Source organism: Zosterops lateralis, assembly GCF_965231275.1.
Source record: "Zosterops lateralis genome assembly, chromosome: 11".
NCBI lineage: Eukaryota > Metazoa > Chordata > Aves > Passeriformes > Zosteropidae > Zosterops > Zosterops lateralis.
This window is the reverse complement of record NC_139771.1, coordinates 13,147,310-13,171,034: the sequence shown is the minus strand read 5'-3', so window position 1 is coordinate 13,171,034 and position 23,725 is coordinate 13,147,310. Positions and strand designations below refer to the sequence as shown.

At 44.4% G+C, this 23,725-nt stretch overlaps 2 protein-coding genes across 3 annotated transcripts in view; one reads left to right on the top strand and one right to left on the bottom strand.

The window, feature by feature from the left end:
- Positions 1 to 4,948: 4,948 nt before the first annotated feature.
- On the bottom strand, positions 4,949 to 16,290 carry SLC25A20 (solute carrier family 25 member 20). Its single transcript, XM_083869154.1, has 9 exons — positions 16,095 to 16,290; positions 15,371 to 15,463; positions 13,298 to 13,425; positions 11,083 to 11,173; positions 10,012 to 10,129; positions 8,732 to 8,804; positions 8,045 to 8,154; positions 6,639 to 6,763; positions 4,949 to 6,130 (listed from the first exon to the last, which is right to left on the bottom strand). Exons 1-9 carry the CDS (start codon positions 16,197 to 16,199, stop codon positions 6,068 to 6,070), a joined length of 906 nt encoding a protein of 301 aa, XP_083725280.1. The 5' UTR covers positions 16,200 to 16,290; the 3' UTR covers positions 4,949 to 6,067.
- A 265-nt stretch (positions 16,291 to 16,555) lies between these two features.
- Positions 16,556 to 23,725, top strand: part of ARIH2 (ariadne RBR E3 ubiquitin protein ligase 2) — a 36,023-nt gene continuing 28,853 nt past the window's right edge. The window contains exons 1-2 of one of the 2 annotated variants that reach the window (XM_083869738.1): positions 16,556 to 16,614; positions 20,387 to 20,733. In XM_083869738.1, coding sequence (XP_083725864.1) covers positions 20,485 to 20,733 — 249 coding nt within the window. In that variant the 5' untranslated portion in view covers positions 16,556 to 16,614; positions 20,387 to 20,484. Of the gene's footprint in view, positions 16,615 to 16,853; positions 16,972 to 20,386; positions 20,734 to 23,725 lie in introns of those variants that run through there. The other variant, XM_083869739.1, reaches the window with a different exon arrangement.

Sequence of the window (23,725 nt, the reverse complement as noted above, 5' to 3'; positions counted from 1 at the left end):
CTTTTCGGCATTTCAGCTGGTTCTGCTGAAATCTGCATAGGGATTAAAGATGGGAAGGAACAGAGAATTGATTTCCTTGCCTTTGGTCTCCAGGACAAACATTCAAAGCTGAATCACAGTTTAGAATTTTTCGATGGTGTGAATGGAGAGAGGAAGGAGCCAGCAGCTGACAGTAATAAATAACTATTAGGAAACAGTATTAGGAAACAGTACCAAGGAGAAATGTCGCTGCTGGGATATGCTTTCAGCCTTGGGGAGTCCATATCCAGGCAGCTCAACATTTAGTTTAGTATCCAGAGCTTGTGTGCAACTTCTCCCAGGCCCAGAGCAGCAGCAGTGCTGAGGGAGAAAGAAGCCTGAGCTCAGGTCTGCAGTGAAGAAGGGAAGTCAGCTCATTGCATGCACAAACATCTCAGGCTCCCACCCTCCGTGCCAAGGGTTAGCGACAGCTCTGTGTCCTTCAGCAATTCAACACTCAAACTGTCACCTGCAAAGGGAAGTGCAGCTTATCTATGGCCTATTGCTAAAACTTTGATACTGATTTTTATGGCCATGTTTTTAGTGAGCCTAGGGACAGCCTGTGCATCATAAACTGCTGAAACAGATCTGTCTGAGCTTGAACTGAACTGTCTGAACTTAAACTGGTGTCTGAATTCAGAGACAGATGTTAGTAAAAATCCTGTCCAATGTCTCCTTAATGTTTACGTTTTTACCAGGTTTGAGATACACTTGCGGAACTATTCTAATACATTGAGGTAATGGAAAATGTCCTCAGTTTTATATACAAATCTCCCTAAATTAGAAATGGTTTTTCGTTTCAAGCATCCAGCATCAGGCAGCTTGTTTCTCCCCTTCACTGGACAGTTTTCTCAGGGCAGGGTCTGCTGGGCAGAAAGACAAAGTGTGGTGTAAAATGAGGTCAGAGCGAGCCACATCCAGAGCCAAACGTTATGAATGAGCACAGCTGCCCGTGATCCAATCACCCAAAAGGCATCCTGGAGAGCAGAGAAAAGGCAGGAATCCCAGCAATCCCTACACCCACCCTCCTGGGAAGCCCCCTGCTGCAAGGCAGGCATCTCCCTGCCACCATCTGAGTCAGGAGCAAAAGTCCCCAGGATGCAGCTGCCGGGGCAGCCGGATCTATTTTCAGCAGGGATAGTTGGGCAGCACCATTGAAACCCTTGGGTGCAGGGCACACTGGGTGCCACTGTCACAGTGCCACAGCATGCATGGCCTCATGCCACTGGCTCAGCAGGCATGTTAGCCTGTGGCCTGCACAAGCCAGCAGTGTGGTCACAGGTTATGGTTGGAAGCAGGGTGTCATGAGGAGAAGAACATGGGCTACCAGTATGCTCTTGTGGCAAAGAAGACTGCCAGCCTGCTGGGCTGCTTTAGGAGAAGCATTGCCACCAGGCCTGGGGAGATGAACTTTCCCTGCTCTGGGCACTGGTGAGGCCACAGCTGGAGTGTAGGGTCCAATTCTGGGCTCCCCAGTACAGGACAGGCATTGACATACTGGACAGTCCAGTGAGCACTGCAGAGATGGTGAAGGAACTGGAGCTTTTGCAATATGAAGAGACCAGGAGAGATGAGTTCAGAGTTCAGCCTGGAGGAGGCTTCATGAGGATCTTACTGATGAGTATGGATCCCTGATCAGAGAAAGTTTAGAGGTTTAGGTGGAGCCAGACTCTTCTCAGTGGTATCTAGTGACATTAAAATACATAAAGTTCTTCTTAGACATAAAAGAACTTGGGTTTTTGTGAAGTTGGAACTGGTTGCCCCAAGAAGCTGTGAAGCTTCTATCCTTGGAGATGTTCAGAACCCAATTGAACACAATCCTGGGCAACCTGCACTAGTGGACTCTGCTTTGAGCAGGAGGGCTGGACTGGACTGTGCCTAGAGGTGCCTTCCAGCCTCCACTGCTCTCTCATCCTGTGAAAATGTGGTGGTGAAAACCACTTTGTTCAGGCTGTGCACAAGGCTGGTCTCTCACTGGCACAAACAGGATATTGACATAGGAGTCCTCTCATCCAAGAGGCATCAGAAAAAAGAATAATGTAGAAATGGAAAACAGAACCATTAGAGGCCAACTGGGCACATGCAAAGCTATAGGTGGTGCTGTGTATGTTGTTATTTGAAGGTACATGGCCAGCCCACCCTCCTCTGTGCAGACCCCACAAAACTAGTAAGTGTTTGCCCATAATCTGTAAAAACACCAACCAAACTGATGAAGATCAGCTTTGAAGCCTGCCTCTTCCTCTGCCCAACAGTGTCCAGCAGAAGATGCTTACAGAAATAATACAAGAAATAAAACACTAGATGTGCCTTCCCTAGCACACCCTCCAAATCCCATCAACCAGCAATTCAGGGACATCCTGTGCCAAGGCTTTGCAGCCCTATCAGTTTTCAGTAGATCTTGATGACCTGTTCTTCTGTGATTTTTTTTTTCATTCTGTTTAAATATTGCTTGATCTCCTCCCTGCATATTTTGTCCCGTGAGAAATACGAGTAAAAGCACCCTCTTGACATTGCTCACCATTTGTAAGATCTACCTTTCAATGTCCTTTTCCAAACTGGAGAATCTGTACTGTATGTGCCTCTCACAGGCAGCTTCCTTTAATTAAACAAATTTGATCAAGACTGACTTGTCAGGGGTGTTCCAAGGACCTTTCTGTCACTATAGCAATGCTGAGTGTGCACAAAAGGCACTTGCACACAACGGGCAGAGAAATGCAAGCACAGAAGATTTATCTGTCATGGATTACTTCTGGAATACTTCCAGACACCTTGAATCCCCACTGGAAAAAAATCACTTGCATCAAAGCAGAAGGGGCCAGGGGGATGTACAGCATAAAAGTCTTGGGGCACTCTACACTGATTTTGATATAGCAAACCCAGATGTTATCAGCACAAGAAGCATAAAGAAAAATATCATTGGTATCACTGGCTGGCACCAGTGTACCAACTGCTACTGTGTGCCCTTAAAGTGCAGATACACTGCCTGAATTCCCACAAGAACCTGGGCAATTAGAAAATAACATTTGAATGCAAATCTAGGCCTCTGAAAGCAAAACAGTCCTCAGGGTATAGGAAATTACGCCTGTGTTAAAATCCTTCCCTCTTTCTGAGGCTGCACACATTAGAGGCAAGGAATTGGCAAATTTTGTATGGCAGAATCTTTAGAGACATGAGCAGCTTTTTAAGTATTTCCAGGATGCCTGGGTTTTGGTTTTTGAATAAGCAAGCAGATGTGTCTGATGAGCCTTTGCAAAGCTCTTCTTCTCCTGCCACTGCTGTTGGAAAGCAGCCCCTCATTCGTGATTGTCTTTTGCCATATTTTACTTAGCTAAAAGCACCAAATGACATCAACCGTGGTAAACAACAGAATGTTATCATGCAAAATACAAAGCTCTGCAAAAACCTTAGAGTGGGGAGAGTACAGAATATAATAAGTCAGGATCTGAAATGTTAAAAGGGATGGTTTGGCAGAAGGAAAAACTCTACAGTTACTAGTAACAACTGAAGTAGTAGAGAGTGAAGGGAATATTTCAGTCTTCCAGAGCAAGTACTGCTTAAGGCTACAGACTAGAGAGGCTCAGCTGGTGACAGCAGAGCCAAGGTAAAGGGCCAAGCACCAAACCAGAGGCCAGTACACAGACTGAGAGTGGGCTTCTTGCTGCTCAAATGCAGGACCTGTGCTTTTAAACCCAGCAGCTCAATCCGGGGCATTACTCGTCCCTGATTTGGTCTTCAAGAATTTCATGCTTTTCACAGTCTGCAACACAGGATTGACAGGACTGGAGTGGGAGAGAACACTAACCATAGTGCACAGCACATGACCAAGCCTTGGGGATCTCAGCCTTCCTCTGCTTCAGCTCTTCCAGCTTTCTAGGAGCTTAGGAAGTCAATGCAATGGACAGGGCAGCTGGAATGGGCAGCTTTAAGCATCACTGTCTGGAATTTTATGAAAGAATATACACTTCTGTCTCTCCTAAGAAGTGCCAGTATTTCTGAGCGCATAGAGCTGAAAATAAAATTCAGCTTTAAAGCACTTCTTTAAGTGGGAAGTTGCTTCTAGGTACAACAGCCCCAGCATGGAAATCAGAGAGAGGCCAGAGCAGCCACCAAAGCAGCACAAGGCAGCATTTTGTGGTGAGGCAGCACAGAGCCATCAGAGCAGACCTGATCAGCTTGAAACTAGCTGGGATTTAGCCTCAGTAAACCCAGAGGTGTGTTTAAAACCATTTGAGAGGTTTACATCCTTTAATCACTTCCCCAAACCAGTAGTAACTCAGTGTTCACACTGTATAAGCATTGCATTCACCTGAGGAGGAACAGCAGCCCCTCCTGAGCGCTGAGGAACAGGGAAGGCCCTTGGTGGGCACAGCAGCTGCGAGAATGAGGAAGCAGCTCCCTGTGGCTGAGATTTTCCAACACTGAGGCCACTCCTCCTGCTCTTGTGTAAAACACAAGAGGTGGACTCTGAAGAAGGCAGGTTCCCTTCTGGTCTTCCCAAAAAAACTGGGAAGGAAAGTAGAATTCAAGACTTCTTCAGCAGCACCGAATGGGAAGTTTTTAGGGCTGCCCCTGGCTGAGGAAAGCTGAGGTGAAGGCTGTGTCCTCATGGTACAGGTCAACAGACCACACCAAGTACTTTCCACAAAGTGCGCTATTTGTTCCAAGATGTGTTATTTAGTGTGTTGCTTTATAGTTAAAAATTTGCATCCACGATGCAGCACACCTAAAAGGACTTGTATAACAAACATGCCAAGTGCAGAATATTCCCTTCCACAGCTCACGTCAGAAATTGAAAAGTTAAAGGCAAGGGGTTAGCAAAGACAGCACAGCACAGCTTATTTCCCAACCAATCTCAGAATTAAGAATTGGAAAACTTTTGCAAAACTAAGCATGCATGTCCATGCAAAAAGTAAATGAACCAAAGCACACATTCTAGCCAAGCAGCACCTAGTTTTATTGAGTTCAAATAACACTGCATCACAAACAAAAGAAATTACAACCTGATTCTTGCTTTTTGGTATTAGTCACTTCTCAAATGAAAATGTGATTATATTTAATAATAGTAAGAGAAAACCAAGGAACAGGAGAAAGAATAAAGTTAGACAAGACAGCAGAGCCAGTGTCCTCTTCATCTGTCCCCCTTGTGTCAGAGAAATTCAGTTCTTGGAAGTGCTGTTAAATTTTCTCACATCCATGTCAGGGATTAAATCCCAGGACACAGTATTTGATGAATCAAATACATCACAGACTTCTATGAGCTGTGCTGTACTTTTGAAATCACATTTGGGCTCTCTTCAGTGGGACATAAAGGATTTGAGAGAAAAGTTCAGGTTAATCAAACACATTTCCCCACTGGCTCCCTCAGTAAAGCTTAGTACAAATGTTAAACATAATGCATTTTGTGTCCTGGTTCCACAGAAAAGATCAGCGTGCAAGACCTGATATGGTACCTGCAACATCCCTCAACCCACTGAGACATAATTCTGACCTCCCCTACTGAGTTGTGTTTGCTGTGTACATGCACAGGAGATTAAAACCAGTGTTAACACAGAAACAGACACAACTGAAAAACTACAGGAAATGAGAACATTGTCTGACATTTCTTGCAGACACAACCATGTGCAGCTGCTGACTTATGCCCTGAGAGTTAAATACATGCTGCCAAAAAATTATTTTAAGGAGGTTTATCAGCATTAATAGCTACATGTTTCTTCAGTAAATAAAAAATTGCATTTTAAGATGTGTCCCCTTCTTCCATGAGGAAGTATTTAAGGTAGCACACATGATAGTGACACGACAGGTGTGTGTTAGCAGTGTCACTGCTGTGGTTGGCTCAGAAGGTTTGTCACCTCTAACTCCTCACCAACTCTGTCAGAGTTACAGCTTGCATTTCTGACTGGCACATAGCACCACCTAAAGAATGTGAGAAAGGCAAAAAGGTATTAGGCAAATAATCATTCCTGAAATATTAAGTGATAATTAATTTATTCCTTTGAGGCAGACTTGCACTCTCTTCCTTCTCTTCTCTCATTTCCAGACTTCCTAGTCTTCATAGACCAGGTGCAACCCAGTTAAGAAACTTCATAGCAATTTCAAAACCAAGAAAACATGCCTGGAAAAGAGAACACAGAACAAATAAGGATTCTAAAAATCTGTTTCAAACAAGGCTTTTGAAATGTTGCACTATGAACATCTAACGTGGTTTATATGGAAGGAGGAAGAGGACAAAAAAAAGTCTTGAAGCAGAGGCAAGAATTCTACTGTATCCCTCCACACAAAGGCTGAACTTTGGCTCTGTTAGGCTCATTATTTATTGAAGAGGAAGTGAATCCAAACTTATTCCATCTTCTACAGTTGCAAGTTCAACCAGTAGATAAAAACTATCAGAGAAAGTCAACAAAGAGTTTTCATGCGAAGCTTTGAAGAAAGATTTACTTGTTGCTTCTAGATTAAAGTACAGTTTTAGAGTCTGGACTCCAACAGTCAAAAGTACATGCAGCGACAAGAACCTCACTGAAGTGGAACAAGAGTAAACAGGCAGTTGTGTCCTCTCCAGACTGCAAACACTGACTGTGAGCAGCCACATCCCCAAAACCCAGCGGGAATCACAATGTACTCACCGCATTAGCGGGAAAGGCCCTGATCATCACAGCTGTGAACCCCTTGTACAGAGATGCGACTCCTTCCTCTCTGATGAGTTCCCTCAGCACATCTCTAAAGCCATTTGGGTATTTTCCTGCAGGAGCTGAAAGGGATGCACAAGACATTAGCCCAGGTGTGTGGCAGTGACAAGGGCTGAAGGATGTCCCATACGTAACAGCCCAGGATTTTCAACAGGCTCACACTGCTGCAGCAAACAAACAAGACAGCTCAGTAAAGGCACAGTGAACAGAAGTTAGGTGTGCACCATGACCAAAGAATTTACATCATCAAGTCATTGCAGGCAAGGAAGAAAGAGAATAACTTTTGTCAGGGTTGGAAGTCTGAGCTGTTACTTGCACTGCTGATCACGGCTCTCCCAAGAGCTGCATGTAGGTGATAGGAATGTCAGATATAAAAACTGATGAAGTTGGTTAATAAGAAAATGATCCTATCACATGCCCCAGCTAAGAACAGCAACAGACTTCAACTGAAAAGCATAGGATATTCTAATTTCTTCCTTCTCATGATGCTGCCCTGGGAAATACTGCTTCTGCCAGCCCTCTGAAGAGGTAATCCACAGATCAGCCCAGTGAAACAGAACCACCATGAACCCATGTTGTCCACACAGCAGCACCAGGGACGGGCTCAGTGGAACAGGATAAAAGCTGCGATGTGTTTCCCTCTCAGTCCTTGGCATGGTACAAACAACCACAGCAGCCATTGCTCAGAGAAAAAGAAATGAGGCTTCCTGCACTGATTATGATGATTTGTGACTCAAGAAAAATGGTCACTGTCCAGTGGGGTGTTGAGTCCACATAGACAATGGGGAGCCTTAACAAAAATATTCATTGACAGGACTGGCAGAGAACCAACGAAAAACCTGTCAAACTCTGCTGAAGCACAAGGCCTGGGGCCATCCCAACTGTAATTAGGCCAAAGACATTAAAGAGCAGAGCTGCCAGTCCAAAAGCAATGCTCTCAGCAAGTCACGCCCTGTTACTATGAACTGCAGATAACACAGGCTACAATTTATACAATTATGTCTGAAGTGAAATAATAAAACCGCTCAAAGAATTACATTTGTAATAAAACAGCTCTGACAATTCTATTATTATGAGTTCTATGCTTAGGTTTCAAATCAGGTACCTCAAGTCAGGATTGTTATATTATCAAGGAGGCAGAAACAGAGATGTGCAGCCCAATGTGCCAACAATTTGTGAGGAAACCAACCAGAATGCTAGGAATACCCTTGGGTTTTTCATGCACCAGTCTCAAGCAGCACTCAAGACTTGCTGCCTCCCAGAAGGCATCTTCCATCACTGCCCAGCCCATTCCCAGGAGCACCACACTGAGTGTGGCCGTGACACACTGGAAATCAACTCACCAGTCTGGAAACGTGATTTCAGCACGTCTGGTGGGATGGCAACTGCCCAGTTGAAGATCCCAGCCAGGCCCCCAGCAAAGAGGATCCTAGGCACACTGAGGTCACTGACACTGTGGCAGAATCAGAGTGGGGTGGAAGGAAAAAGTGAAAAAAAGATTTTAAAGGAAAAAAAAGTAAAATCCATTGTTTTGACTAAGGTGACAATCAAAAAGATAGCCTGGCTGGCAGCCAGGAGGCAGCACAAGGCAGTATCTGAGCAACCTGTCCAAGATAGACCAACTCCACCCTTAAGATTCAAATCTTTTTATTTAGCAGCACACACACACATGCTCTGGAAAAAAAAAAAAAAAAAAAAAAAAAAAAAAAAAAAAAACAACCCCCCACAAAAAATCCAACAAAGCCCACCAGCATTTTTTGCACATACAGGGTTGAAAGTGAAGAGACCTACTTTAAGTATTCCTTACTTGGCTAATAAGATCTAAACTGGAATCTGAGAGAAACTCAGAACATTATTTTAATTGTCAGTTAACCCCAGACCAAAACAGCTCGACTAACAAGACAAGCAACCATTTTTCTTTTTTTTTAAATTTGTTTTGATGATACTGCTCTAAATCTCTTCATAACTGGGGAGATTAATCAGCAGTGTCTGGGAAGTTCAGAAAGTGATGACTGTGAGATCTCACTGACCTCTTTCCTTCAGGGGTCAGAATGTTCTTCAGCCACTCGTACGTCATGAAGTACATTCCACTGGCCGGGACGTCTGGTGGGTAAACAACAAAGGCTGTGAGGAGTGGGAAACCAAAGGAAGCCCAGAGGCACACCAGCCCCATGCCAGCCCAGCAGCACCCTTAAGTACATACAGATTCCTTGTCTGAACCTCTTCTACAAACAAAAATCTTCTGCTGCCTTACACAGAGGACTCTGAACTTTCCCATGGAGAGCAGGTGCTAAAGGCAAGAACTGGGAAAATAACTTTTCTGTCAGCAGCCTTTCAAACCAGACTGTAACCTGATTACATTACACTAATGATGAGACAGCCCTAAACTGTCCAAACTTCTGCACAGCACATCACAGCAGTGCAGGAACTTCATGGATTTTACACACTATTAGTTTTAATAATTCTATTTGGGGATTTTTTTTTTTCTGCAGTTCTTGGGTCTTGGATTTCTTTTTAAGCTATTCCCACAGCCTATTCTTATCACATATGTAAACTGGAGAACCAGCTCCTATCTAGGGACACTGCCAGAGTCACACTGCAGGCTGCTACACTTGTGTGAGAAGCAGAGGCTAAAACAAATTCCTAAACTGAAGTAACAAAATACAGAAATTTCAGTTTTTCAAAGGGGAATTACTAAAATGCATAAAAGATTCCAAAGGGGAATTACTAAAATACGTAAAGGATTCTGGGTCTGTTAGTTGTTGTTGTATTTGAGAGAGGGGTCATGACATCCCAGTCCAAAATAACCCAGACTCAAAAGGGTAGGAAAAGAAAAGAAAGCATAACTGCTGCCACCACATATTTTAAAGCAGTCAGTATTATACAGCAAAAATCATAGACAGGCACAATCCTTCTCTCAAGGAGAAAAACAGAAAAAATGAAGAAAATAATTTTTAAAAAAGCCCACTTCTGTATGTTTCTCTTCTCTTTGTTCTCTCTGCTCCTCTCCTGAAGTCTCTCCTTCCTCTTGGCTTCTCAGATCTTAATTACTTCCTATATCCCTCTGATCCTTGTCATCTAATCTCTTCCTCACTCACTGAGAATCTCAAGTTTATTTCTCAGGCCCTTTGAGGCACTGGAATAGCTCTGCAGACTGAAAAAAAAAAAAAAAAAAAAAAAAAAGAAAATAAAGTGGAAAATGGATGACACAGCCCTTTCAATTGGCTAAAGGGACAGTGACATCTCCCATACTGTGTCAGGCTTCTTACCCTACAGTCCCTCCCCAGCAGGGGACAGCCCTGTCCCTTACCTCTCATGAGGGTCAGCACGGTTCCCTTGTACACGCCGCGGATCCCGGCCTCGCGGTACAGCTGCTTGGCACAGTCCAGGGAGCCACTGTACTTGGTTTCACCTGTAGCTGCCTGGATCTGCAGGATTAAAGTGAGAGTTTCTGACCAGTGAAGGTTTCTGGTCAATGCAGAATCATTCAGCCAAGGGTTAGAAAGCCTCATGTGTGTTTCCAGAGAGGAAGGAGCACAGGCTCCTGCCCAGGGACCCTCTGCCTCACTTCCTCAAGCAGCTCTCACACTGAAGCTGGGGCTGTGGTTACTGTTCCATGTAGAGGACAGATTCTCCTTTACTTTTCCACAGCGTAAGTTTGAAACAACTCGAGTCACTTAGGTAATTCCATACCGACAAAAAGTAATCTTCAAATAGTTCAGTGAAATTAAAACGATTTGTACATGTATAAAAGCTCCCATGATAATATCCTGTCTGTCAGAACTAACATGAGACCACCCATCACCATATTAGCAGAGTTCAACACAGTCTGAAACAAGCAGAGCTTCCCACACCTGCTTAAGATGGCATTTCATTTGCTCAGGTTTACATTTTCCAACAATACTTTGAAACCCCCACAGGAGGTGCAGAGGTAACAGCCACCCAAATGTCAGAACACAGTTTTGAAATGCATCCCTTAGCTCTGCATGGGGAACTGTCAAGGTAACACAGCTTCTTTACACCAGAAGAGTCTCATGATCTATAAGGTTTACACTTATTTTTTAATGAAAAGTTTCATTCAGAAAAAAATGACTTTTCCATACTTTGAACTGGACTGAGGCATCCATGGATGCCTCGTACAGTGTCCCATAGCATAAAGCTTGAGCTCTGTAAAATGAACAGAGCAATTAATGCTGTGTGTACTTATACTGTCATGGTGAGTTTGTTTAATGCTTCTTCATGACACAGCTGCATTAAATGACAGTTGTCTCAGTCCTGTCAAAAACCAGAACAGAGTAAATGCACCAACCAAAGAAATTCCTGCTATGGAAAGACAAGACCCCTAAAATTAAATTCCCATCACCACCATCCAATGCCTTACCTGTAAAAGGCACTTGATTCTCTCTCCTGGAGCCATGATTACTGTTGTGAACACTCCTGACAACATGCCAGCAGCAAACAGCTGAGGATATCTGCCCCAAGGAAACAGAAAAGACCCTAACACAACACAGCACACAGGAAACGAAGGACCCCTGCATCACTAGATGATGCTATTCCACATGAACAGGGCAGTGGAACTTAAAATGCATCCACTGCTTTTATCAGTGCAGAAGTGCCTTGTCAATGCAGAGCTAAACATTTAAGATCTCTAGGACTCAAAGCACTGGTTCCTACAGCAACCACAACTCAGCTCTTCATCTCCATTCTACTTGCTAATACTCCTACTACTTGCATTTTTGCTACAGCATCCCCCATTCATTTTCATTCCCAACAGTCTCTTCCTCCTCCAGTCTCCCATACTCTTCTCAGTGACCCCAGATTCCACACGTATTCCTGGTTTCCAGCTAGAAGCCTCCTTTCCATAACCTCTCACTCCCTCAGTCTCTGCCAAAGCCAAGCCTGTCCTACCAACCTGCCATTATCCCAAACATTCTGCACCTGCTTTCACATGGCAAAGTCTCCATGACAAAAATCCCTATAACAAGCTGAGTTTCTCCATCACAAAACTACCTTTACATCCAGCCTCCTGCTACCTCCCCTAGTGGGATGACTTAACATTTCGATTTAATCAAATTCCACACCTTCCGCTTCTCTCCACTTGCCCAAGAGATGGCATTCTATTCCAATTCTTACACCCTTCTCTACTCAAATTCCTGTGATACCTTCCAGACCATTCAGACCTCCCTTGCCACTCCACATGGACCTCCTACTCAAACTAAGTTTTGAGGTTTTAAGCTCACCTTGGGATTATTCAGCCCCAGAAAAGACAGGAAAGGCTCCTCAGTTTTATCTCCATCTTCTTCCTTCTACAACTTCCCTTCAAAATCAGCATGGGGAAATACAACCATCCAGCCTGCCTCTAGACCTATAACCACAGCACTAGGAGTCTGACCTTTATTTTTGGGTCTCATGTCCCAAGCTCACTGTACCTTCACTGTGTCAGGTACAGCACAGCTGAGCACATTGACAGTACATACACTATTTGTTCTTTTCCACTGCTCTGCTTGAAAGCAATTCTACATAAACACTCAAAAAACTATGCTGTCCTTCTCCAGCTTGCTCCTTAAAACTTCCTCTTTGTACCATATGTATAAAACACAAGGCACTCAGGTGATCAGCCTGCTGGGAATAAATTAATGGTGCACTTGTTGTTCAGTCCCTACTGTTCACCTGGCCTTTTCCTTCAGCCTTGCCTGCATGAGGACACTGCCAAGGTATAACAGAGGGTCAGTGAGCAGCCCCCCAGCAGTTCATCACTGCTTCCCTCTGAGCAATGGGAACTGTGCTGGCAGCAGCTCCTGTTGCAGGGCCAGAGGTGCTCACACCAGCCCTATGCAGGCAAGACTCCAACAGAAACCAAAACACCCCACCAGAGCTGGCTCCATACGATGGGCTCTGCTTTCTGACAGAGCTCCTACCTAGTACACACTAATAATGGATAAAATGTTGCTAAGCTACAGCCCAGTCCCTGTAGAGCTGTAAATCGCAGCTGGCAAACCCATTTCAGGAGTACTTTATGGGTGGGGGGCTTTCTTCATGCACAGGTTGGCTTGTAGAAAGCCTCACCAAGTTTTTTCAGCTTCCTATTGCTGTTCCTGAAGGTCAGACATGCCTGAGAGGAGGGCTGCTCATAAATACCTCTTTTCAGAAATAACAATAAAACATTTTTATGGCTGTTTTCATATCCTAATGATGAGACACAAGAAGACTCATAACTAACAGGGAAAAGAGCTGTGAATATTGTCAAGACTGCTTGACCACGAATTTATTGCTTCCATAGTTTCTGTTAATAGCAAGACTGTTGGCAGGCAATCATTATATAACTCTCCCTGTACTCATCTAAACCGGAATTGTTCTTTAATGGCTCCTTCTTGCGTAGAAAGGGAATTGCATCGCACCTGCCCACACAGGGTCTGTTTTTAGCCCCTGCTATCATTCCCACGCTTACAGAAGCATTAAAACATGAGTGGTTTATTTTTCAGAGCTATATTTATAACCTAGGAGAAGACACAAATTTACACCACAACTCAACGTGTGACAATGGAGCAAGAGCCTCAGGATGCCTTTCCCAACCGTCTGATTACCCAGGAACTCACGTCAAAACATCGTCAGGTTTCCTCTGCTGGAGTCTTTTTCCCAAGCCAAATCCAAAGAAGCACACAGCAAACATGGGTGTCACTCCAATGATGGGAGCTGCCATCCCTCTATATAAGCCTCGGACTCCCTGCAAGAAACATTATCACAGGAATTACCTGGTTTGGCATAGAATTTGCACACATTTCAACTTGCTGAGAAGAGAAAAGCAACAATCCAGGATAGGATGCATCTAACAGTCAAACTGATCAGAGGTATAAAGGGGTTTATTGTCCATTTGCAGTTATACATGTGTAGCTAAGGCTCAGGGACTGCTGCAGAGGAGTTATCCTTCCTGGGAAACACAGGCACCACTGATGCCCTTCCATAACAATACTCATCACCTGCACATATATCTCAAATATGAGGAAGTGAAGTTAAAAGCCACCTGAGTAAGAGCCTTAATTGATTTTGTCAAGAGAGAACACTCAGCTACACACAGAAATACACCTGTGTTTTACTGATAACTTGTCAAATGCAGTAGTAAATGTAAAATCCTGACATTGAACCTGAGAACACTGAAACTAATTCACTCTTTAACTACAGGAGGAGCCAGGGAGAGCAAACAGAATTTCTTCACTCCCCACACTTCACTTTGGAACAGGTTCAAAAGCAAATCATTTTTTGTTTCCTACCCTAAATCCAAATTTTTCCCCATGCAACATCACATTCCTGATGTTTTATACATTCCTAATGTTTCCTTTCATAGACTACACACATGAAAAAGCTCTAATGCAGACCCCAGCAGCTGCATTTATTTCATCTGTCTTGCCTTTAAATTGAACTTTTTCAAATAAAAAGGAGAGTTATCTTCCTAGATAAAGGCTAGACACACAAAATAAATATTTGCTGATCTCCGCACCCCTTTCTTCCCCTATAGAAGCCCCAATAAAACAGTGCATCCCAGTACACGCTGAAGCCTTACAGACACAATTGGCTCTGCCATAAAATTGCACCTGGCTTTGAGATCAGCCACTGCTGCTCAACCTCCCCATGAGCACTGGGAAGCAAAAGGCCTTGGCAGGGAGGTTTAATAGTTTTCCCTACAGAAAGGGATGAGTATTGAGTAGGAGTAGAGGAGCAGCACTGCTTTTGAACTCCCCATCACAAGGCTGTTATTACGGCTCAGCTCTGACGTCCGTGCTGCAGCAGGGGTGTTAAAAACTGCCAGGGATTCAGAGCTGGCACAGCATTCCAGTCCTTTGTGGGAGAGACCAGGGAAACAAGATTTGCTTTGGTTATATAACAACCTGTTAATACCACAATGGAAGGAGATTTCAGGTTTGAGGCAGATCTTTCATTCAGTGAGGAGTTACCTAACGAGATCCAGCAGTTAGAAATGAGACTTCAGGAAAGCAGATAAACAGATGGGCTTTACAGTCATTATTTCCAAATGGTAAATAGCTGCTGAGAAAACTTAAAAAGCAGGAAACTGGACTCTCTGTCAATTAAAGACTTTAAATCAAGGCTGTGTGCCTTTCTAAAAACAAAACAGACTAGCTCAACAACATGATCATGATGACTCAGGAGTGAAAAACACTGTCCACCTTTTAGAGAAGGTTTAACAACTACTACAATTGACACTCTGCTTTCAAAAAAAGAAAAGGAAGAAAAAAATCTATAAATTTAAGATCCTCTGCCTTCTCATAGGTGGCAAAACACCTTATAGAAGAAAGTACTGCTTGTATCAACAAAAGTCATTACCCATTTTAGAATTTCCAGAGATGACTCCAAATACCAGCAAAATTCTACTAACTACAACAAGGCCAAAAAACAACTGCCAACATTCACTCCCATCTGTAGCTTCAGGTGAATATCATGCTAATTTGAACCAAAACCATTTATTAGCAAAACAAAGATACATGTACCTGAAGCACATGCATGCTGAGTATTCCCCAAGCTTTGTAATCTGATTAAAAATGTTAACTAGAATCAATTTAACCAATAACCCAAGAATTGTGTGGTCTCTGGGGGGCACAGGATTCCACTCCTACAAGGTACAGAAACAATGATCTGTCTGGCAGGTGTCACAGTACCTCTCCAACAAGGGTCTTTCTGAAGCAGTCAAAGGTCCCAGAATAGAGTGGGGCTTGGCCAGGCTGTGGCTTAGGCTGGGTTTGCAGTCTGACCTAGTAAGAGGGAGAAGAGATAATTATTTTATTAAATATTACAATCTAAATTTTGATTGACAGAACACCTCTGGCTGTTATGGAGAAAGTTTTGTGACTGGACCTGAAGACATTGATAGAAACACCGACATCATTTTAGCCCTTTGCAGAAGAGAAGGGGTTGAATGTTAATGTAATGAGTAGTTAATGCAGTTAACTAATTAATTGCTGGGATGACGTCTGGATGACGACCCCAGTTCCCTGGACCCCACAGAGTCACTCCTAGCCTCCCCCTGGCGCAGGGTCCCGCCGCGGGACGGGGCTGGCGGGCGCATCCCAACTCCTTTCAGCAAGGGGGACACTGAGCCCTTTTCCCGATTTTTCACCATAAACCGGGACTGCGCGGCCGCCGCGCCGCCAGGGGGCGCCCCACGGTCCTACAGAGGCCCAGCCAGCCTTCCCGCGGCGCATACCGGAAGTCCCTCCTCCCGCGCAGTGACTGCCGGGAGCTGTAGTTCTGCCATTGCGCCCACCGGGACCCGCGCCGCTCCCGCGCAATTCCTGCCGGGAGCTGTAGTCCACCCCCCGGTGCCCCGGACCGCACCGGGCACCGGCCGCCCCCCTCGTCCCCGGGCGCCCCACGCCACCTCACCTTAATGGTGTCCAGCGGGTGCCCCACGAACACCAGGCAGACGCCCCCGAAACCGCCAGCGAAGAAGTTCTTCAAGGGGCTGATGGGCTGCGGCTGCTCCGCCATGGCGGCGGTGGCGGGTGAGAAGCGGGACCGGGACCGGGACCGGGGTGGAAGCGCTGCGTCCCCGCCGAGCCAATGCCACCCCTTGGGCGCCGCGACCTTTAGCCCAGTGCGGGGCACGCCGGGAGGCGGGCGCGGGGCGGGCCGGGGCGGCGGCGGTGCGAGGGGCCGCTGCCGGCGCTGTGACCGCGCTGTCACCACCGGGTGCTGTCACCGGCCCAGCCCGGCCCGGGGGCCGCTCCTGAGGGCGCGGGGCCGCTCCCCCCGCACATCCGCGGTGGTTCAGCCGTCCCCCCCCCCGCCCCAGCGCGGTGGCCCGGCCCGGCCCCGCCCCGCCCGGCGGAGGTGACGCACCGGGCCCGGCGGTTCCGGCGCGCAGGAGGAGCCCGGGGCGCCGCGCTCGCTGCCTGCCCGCCCGGTAAGTGCGGGGCCTGGCCGTGCTGTACTGTGCCGTGCCGTGCCGGGGCTGGGGCGGGCCCGGGGGGAGGGACGCGGGGCCGCTTCTCCGTGCCCCGTGCTGAGCTCGGCGCTTCCCCCGGGCAGAGAGCGCAGCCCGGAGCTCTCGGGCTCCAGGCGGCCGTGCGGGGGCCCCTCCTCGCCCCGCTCGGTTTGTGTCCCGCGGTGTTCCTGCCCTGCCCTCCCGTAGGTCCCCGGCGCTCTGGCCGGGCGGGACAGGCGCTGGGGCTGGGCTGGCACTCATTCCAAAAGAATGGACCCGAGGTGATTTAAATGCCCCAGGTACCGCTCTGCCCGAGCACAGAGGGGCCTGGAACACGTAGGTATCCGTGAAACAACTTAAAAGCGGCGATAGGTTAGAAAGGGCAGGAATTAAATGGATCAGGTGAGTTGGGGGAGACAAGGCAGCCGGGATAGGGTGAACCAAGCCTGGCAAGAGGAAGGAAAGGAGTTTTGTTCCCCGGGGTGTTCCCTCCTCCCGGCTGCGAGGAAGTCCCTGCAGAGTCATCCGTGGTGAAAAGGACAGGCTGTTTTCTGGTTTTTCAGTCCTGGATGAAAAAATTCCTACCTAAAAAAAAAATAGCAGAGAAGGAAGGGCGAGGTGTGCGCTGCGTATGGAGGAGGCAACTGGGGATGATCCACATACTGTGGGTTTGGGTGACACAGATGAAGGTGCAGTTTCCATTGGTAGCCAGCATGGAGCTGAGGCTGAGGATGGTTCCAGGGAAAAGGGGGAGTGTTATCCTGTCTAAAGGTTACATGGATAAGGAGTCCAGGAGGCAGACTTAAGTTGCACTTTCTCTGTTTCAGATAAATAAAGGGGTGAAAGAATAAAAAAGTATGAAATGGTTGTGAAATATCAACAAAAAAAAAAAAAAAATAGGAGGAGCATTCTCCAGTTGGAGCAGTCTCCACCAAAATAGTTATTGGAGGAATCCCAGAAGGGTTGGCAAGAAATAAGAAAAGAGTGATGTAGTGGGACAAGGAATGAGGTGGGATCACGTAATGTGGTGGCAGGATGGGAGGCATTTTGTTTCAAAAGACCTTGTTAAGAATTGTGTTGCAAAGCAGGAGTCAGGGAAAGGGCACTCACTGTTGGAGGTGGGAGCCAGCAGAGGGTAGGGGTGGGTGTGTTTAGGAGTTCTTGCAACAGACTGGCCAAGAGGGGTGACTAAATTGTATCAGTGTTAGTGGAGTTACAGGAGTATCTTAGATAAAGGTGGTAAAGAAGATCATCCTCCCTTGGGTAGGAAAGTGATTTAAGTATGGTTTAAAAATTTATAATTTGGTCTTGGGAGTTATGGTCATTATTTAATCTAAATAATCCTTCTTTTCTTGACCCTGTATTTTGAGCTTAATATCTTTATTGTCTTAAAAATTAGTGCCATCGAGTAATAGCTCTATGTTGTCTTTGTATTCAGAGAGTTTGATTCGGGCATTGGGCTGAGCATAGGTGAGGTGAGTTTTGTTCCTGGTTTTCCGAGTACCCTGCTTTGCTTTGTCCACAGAGCATGTGCCTTATCCTTCATCTCCCTTCACTTGTGCCAGTGTGGTGTCCAGTTATGCTGAAAGGGAGCTCTTTCCTAGAGTGTTGGGACAGGAGTCACCCAGTCCTGCAGGCTGTTTTCTGCTTGATAAATCCATATGTCCATTTGCCTGTGCAAACAGTTCCTCTGTTTGCTCACAAAAATGAGCTACTGGCACAGAGAGACACCTCTGCACTCCTCTGACCCCCTCCCCTGTGACCAGTGTGTAACTGGGAGGGACTGGGCAGGCCCATTATCCTACCTGGATATCTACAAACATCTCACTGCTTGGATGTGACTTGCCATATGTGGGAATAGCAAAGGACCCAGTGTTTTCATGGGGGTTTTTCTCTCTCTAGAGTGTGGGATGATCTGAGTGAGTTTGAGAAGTTCCCTGACCTGTGAAACTTGCTCAGGCTTTGTGGTGGCTGAACAAAGTTGTTGCACACTGGGCTGTTGATAGTCCAAATGAGATAAGTCATTCTTTCAGTATAAGTTTTAGCAGGTAAAGATCCATTACTTCTTTTATGCAAGAGCTCAGTGTCAGTGCAGATTAAGCCCAGACTCAAAGCAGGGTAGAGGGAGGGACGGGGGTTTGGCTTGTGTCTGCCAAATCAGATTTCACATCTGTCTTCTTCCAGTGTGGGGAGACTGTGTCTGTTCCTCTGAAGTCTTATGGAAAGCAGTGCTATGAATTATTTGTGTCCTACGTGTGTTGTGGATAGCTAAGGAATCAAGAGGCAAATTAAAGGAATGAAGTCCAGAATTCAGGGGGTAATGTAATTAGGTACTAGTCTTCAGCCTCTCTGGGGGTTTATATCTCCTGAAATCACTGAAGCCCCTCAAATTAAATTGTACATTACAGTTCTTCCTGGTTGTTCTCTGCTGCCTGGTCAGGTGACTGGAAACAGAAAAAAAAAAAAAAAAAAAAAAGAGTTGAGGAAAAATAATAAAAATTTGTGGTTGAAATTTCCTGTACTCCAAAGTCAGGATTATCAAAGCTTCATTATGATTTCCCCAGCTACAAATTGCAATACTGAGGGGATACATTCGAGTGGCAGAGCTGACAACATAGTAATGAAGAATGGGGATGTATTTAAGGAACCAAATACGTGCTGCTTGTGGAAAATAGGGCTTTGATTTTAATATACACTTTTATATGTAAAATTTGGTTACGGCATTCCTCTAATTCTTCTGTATTTAATATATTTGCTGTAAACAAAATAATTTGGTTAAATGGAAATTCACAACTAAATATGAGATGACCATAATTCAAGGTTGATTCATGCTTTACTGCTGAATCTTTTAGAGCTCAAATTCATATGGTTTTGTTCCACAAGCAGAACTAGAGGCAGAAGATTTGTAGTTCAGATAAATATCAGATGTGTGAATTTTCCAAAACAAGTGAGAACCTTAAAAAAAAACAAGTGAGAACCTTAAAAAAAAAAAAAGTTAGCTGTTCTGATTCTTCTTCAATAACAGCTGTCAACACCTAAACAGAAATTTCTACATTGAAAAGGTAATACGTATATATTGAGAAGGCAATAAATAATAATTTTATTTCCCCCTTCAGATAGAAGGTCCAAGCCACGTCACATCCAGTAGAACCAATTTAAAGGGACAAACTAGTTTGCCAATTTCTTTTGAGATGATGTTGAAGACTGTTAAATTGTGTGCATGTGAGAAATCTGTTTACTGGTCTTATTTTCCTAAGTCCCACTTCATGTCTGTGGTTCTGAAGCTGTATGGATTTGTACAGAATATCACAGGTTGCCCTTCTAGCTACTATGGTCAAAGATAAGAGGTTTGTGTTTTTCCTGTTAATAAAATACATAAGATGCTGTTCTTCAGCATTTCAGGCTGCTGATAAAAAACTTCGTCATAAATTCAGTTTCATCTCTGAGAAGATCTCTAGTGAAGGTTATGCAGCCCGTTTGCAAATGTCAGAAGTCATGGGGCCTGCACTGGGGGCTAGGATGCAGTGTAATAACCCAACCTCCAAGGATTTGGACCTGTTCTGTAAGAGCAGCCTTGGCTTTGGAGGTGCAAGAGTCACAAATGGATCCAAACCAGGGACGTGCACAGCAGAATCCTCTTTCCTGGGCTGTTGGGTTGGTCTGTTCCTAGCTGTTTGATCGCCTGTTTGTTGTTGACATGGCACCTCTTACAATTTCTTAGGCACAGAAAAAACTGTTTTTCCTCCCTTAGGAGACAGATCTCAGATGAAATCAAAAGAACGATAAAGTTTGGAGGAAAAAAAGAAGCTGCGCTTGCTTTCCTGGTCTGCGGTTTGGCAGGGCACTAAGATGTCCGTGGACATGAACAGCCAGGGCTCTGACAGCAATGAAGAGGATTATGACCCTAATTGCGAGGAGGAGGAAGAGGATGAGGATCCTGGGGATATTGAGGATTATTATGATGGGGTAGCTAACGACGTGGAGCAGCAGGGAGCAGATGCCTTTGATCCAGAGGAGTATCAGTTCACCTGCTTGACTTACAAGGAGTCGGAGAGCACTCTGAATGAACACATGGCCAGCTTGGCTGCCACGTTAAAGGTGAGGAAAGGTTTCTGCATTAACACAGCTGTAAGACAAGCCTGTGGCTGAACAGGCAAATGCTGAGAATACAGTTGTAATGAAAGTTGTGGCAGCTTTGCTGTTATGGGGGGTTGGAGGAGCGTTGTTGAAGGTCCCTTGTTCAAAACTGACTCAGAGGTTTACAATTGTTACATACTGGGGCCTGAAAAAATCTTCCTTACTGAATGTTGATTCTTTTTTTTACAGAGCTGAGCTTCATGACCAAAATTCCTGAGTTATAACTCTTTTCATTAACACAATGCAAAGAGGGCATATAGAAAAAGAAACAAATCAAACCATAAGTGGTGCAGTTGGGTTCACCTGTGTTTGAGAAGATAACTGACAAATAGGAAGACATGCTAAAACTCTGTAATTCTAACAAAAACACTTTTTGTGGTTCTGAGAGAATAATCATGGACTTCTAAAGACAGATCAGCTGTCATGCCAGTTATGCTGCAGTGACAGCAATTCAGGTACAGTGAACTTGCCACCTCTTGGGGCAAGTGTGACTTAATCTCAGGAAAGTCACACTCAGAGTCAGCTCCATGGTATTATCTCAATAAGACTTCTGTGAAGTTTTCTTTCTCTTTTTGTAACTGATTACTGTAGTGTCAGTCAAAAGAAGAGGCCAGAGGAAAGCAGAGTTTTCTAAGCTCTAGATGTGGGCACTGGGTTGAAATTGCTGCTGCATCTACTTTGTAACAAACCAGGTCTTCTAGTGCTTGTTCTTCTCTGGAACAGCCCCTGAAAGCAGGGCAGGTGATGACTGCAGCACGTAAAAAAACCCACGTTAGTAGGTTTTGATTCCAATTCATTCTGTCTGAATCAAATCTAATTTTTAAAATGAGAGGGATCTCTTGATCTTTATTTGCACATTAATGGCCTGTAGAAACAGTATAACCATAAAGCCTGAGGACTATGGAACATAAACAACAGGCTTTAAAGGGCACCCATAATTTGATGATTTTGCCATCTGTTGTGCTTGTTCCCAGCATTTAACACCTCAGAAAACAAAGTTTTACTTTTTCTTGCTCTTAAACTTGTCTCTGTAATTACTTCAAAATGTGCATTCTGAGCTCTGAATGCCTGCAGTTCCTACAGATTGTCAGAAACTGGAGGCAACAGGAAAGTACAAAATAGAATAGTTGGTCATCACTTCTGATCCAGCTGCCAGTTGCTTTTGGCTCTTGGCAATTAAGATTTATAACAGCTTTTCTGTGCCTTTTTGTCTGCCTTCAAATGGAATTTCCTCCTAAAAGGTGACCCCTGCCATATTGTTCTCTTGAATTAAATTACAGAAAGCAATACTTTTAGCCCTTAAAATCAGGCTTACAGTGTTCAAATAAAATTTTCAAAAGTTCTGAAGGTCTCATTGAGCATATATTATATGCCCAGACTATACCAACCTACTAGCTCCAGTCTCATCCCAAATAGTACCCAAGGAGAGAAAATCTTGATTTCTTTTATATCAAGAATATGCCTGCATATTTACTTTTAAAATTAAGTGCTACACACTTTGGTTTGTGCATAAAAAGATGGAATTGAATTTGAGTAGCAGTTTGGAAAGATGTGATTTTTGTATGCGACAGATTTAGGCTTTAGCATTTGAAAGTGCCACATTAACTCTTTTCTCCAGCAACAATAGTCCCACAGTTGCACTTTTATTGGATATCTCTTATGTATCTGCAGCATTTGCTATTTGCTTACAATTCTTCAACAACCATGTCTTCCTTTCTCCCCCTCAAGGAAACCTGTGATTGTGTTAGTTTTCTGAGACAAAATGGAATAGAAAGAATTAGTATTGAATTAGCAAGCATAGAGAAGAAAGAAATGGAATGGAGCAATGCTGAACTATTTATCATCATTATTTTCTATAGACTTAATGGGTATAAGTAAACAGGGGTAGGCTTTTTAAAGAATTATATTAACTTCTTTTCTATTAATTTGCTTGAGCTGTAAAAACTGCCTTTCACAATGTCTTGGGTTTCCTTGGATAGTGATGATTATTCTTTTGGAGCATCTAGTTAATTTTGATTTCATCTCCTTTACTCCTTTCTCTCCTGTGCCCCTTCATGATAGATACTGATTACGTGGTGCTTTTTCAGCATTAGCTTGTTCTTAAGGCAGAGTAGTTGCCCCATCAGGGAAGGCTGAAGGTAAATTAAAGTTTATCTTCAGGAGGTACAGCGTTGAAGCCAATGGAGAATTTGGTATCTGAGTGATTTACTATCACAAATTAATAGATTAATACAAATAAATCCCTAAAGCAAATAAAAAAATAAGCGCAATGCATGGGCTTAAAGCTGTTGGAATGTTCTGCCACTGTGTTGGGATATTCTATTGGGTGATTCTCTTTCTGAAGGTTGAACTCCAGGACACATACATGTGTATTGAGGGGCTTTTTTCTTTGTGACGTATTGTCTACACACTTTAAAGAACAGAAACAGAATTTCAGTGCTTTACATCTTCATATTTGTGATCTGTGCTATTAGTGGTTAATAACAGTTTAAACAGATAGTATTTCATTTGCTCTGCTCATTAACCCTCAACGTTTGTTTTTCAAACTGTTTTGCTCAGCTATTTCAGACTGATTGTTAAATTCCTGTTTATTTTAAAGTGTTGTGGTAAAGGGTGGTCTTTGGAAATCTTCTTGGCTGTTTGCATTCCCCATGAGTTACAGCTGACCTTGTTCTCATTCTCGCTGAAGGCACTGAACTGAGCAAACCTTGCACTGGCTGGTAAATGTCAGGTCAGGTGTGAACACCCTGTGCATGTTTAAAGGTTTGCATGCAACACTGAAAGAGAAACTCTCTTCAACAAAATGCTTGTGCTTTGTTTACCCCAATTAGAAACAACACTCAGTTAAAATCTGAAGTCTGATAAAAGGGTAAGACCCTGCATGTAGGTAAATGTATGTCCTTGTATCTCTTACTGTCATGGGAAACTTCTGACTCTTTTTTCTTCTGATTTG

Excerpts from the sequence above, each read along its gene's own strand:
- SLC25A20 (XM_083869154.1), bottom strand. The coding sequence starts at position 16,199 with ATGGCGGAGCAGCCGCAGCCCATCAGCCCCTTGAAGAACTTCTTCGCT. Across the intron at positions 10,130-11,082 it reads GAATCAAGTGCCTTTTACAG|ATCCAGGCAGCTACAGGTGA; the intron begins GTAAGGCATTGG and ends TTAATCCTGCAG. Across the intron at positions 6,764-8,044 it reads GAAATCACGTTTCCAGACTG|CTCCTGCAGGAAAATACCCA; the intron begins GTGAGTTGATTT and ends CATCCCTTTCAG.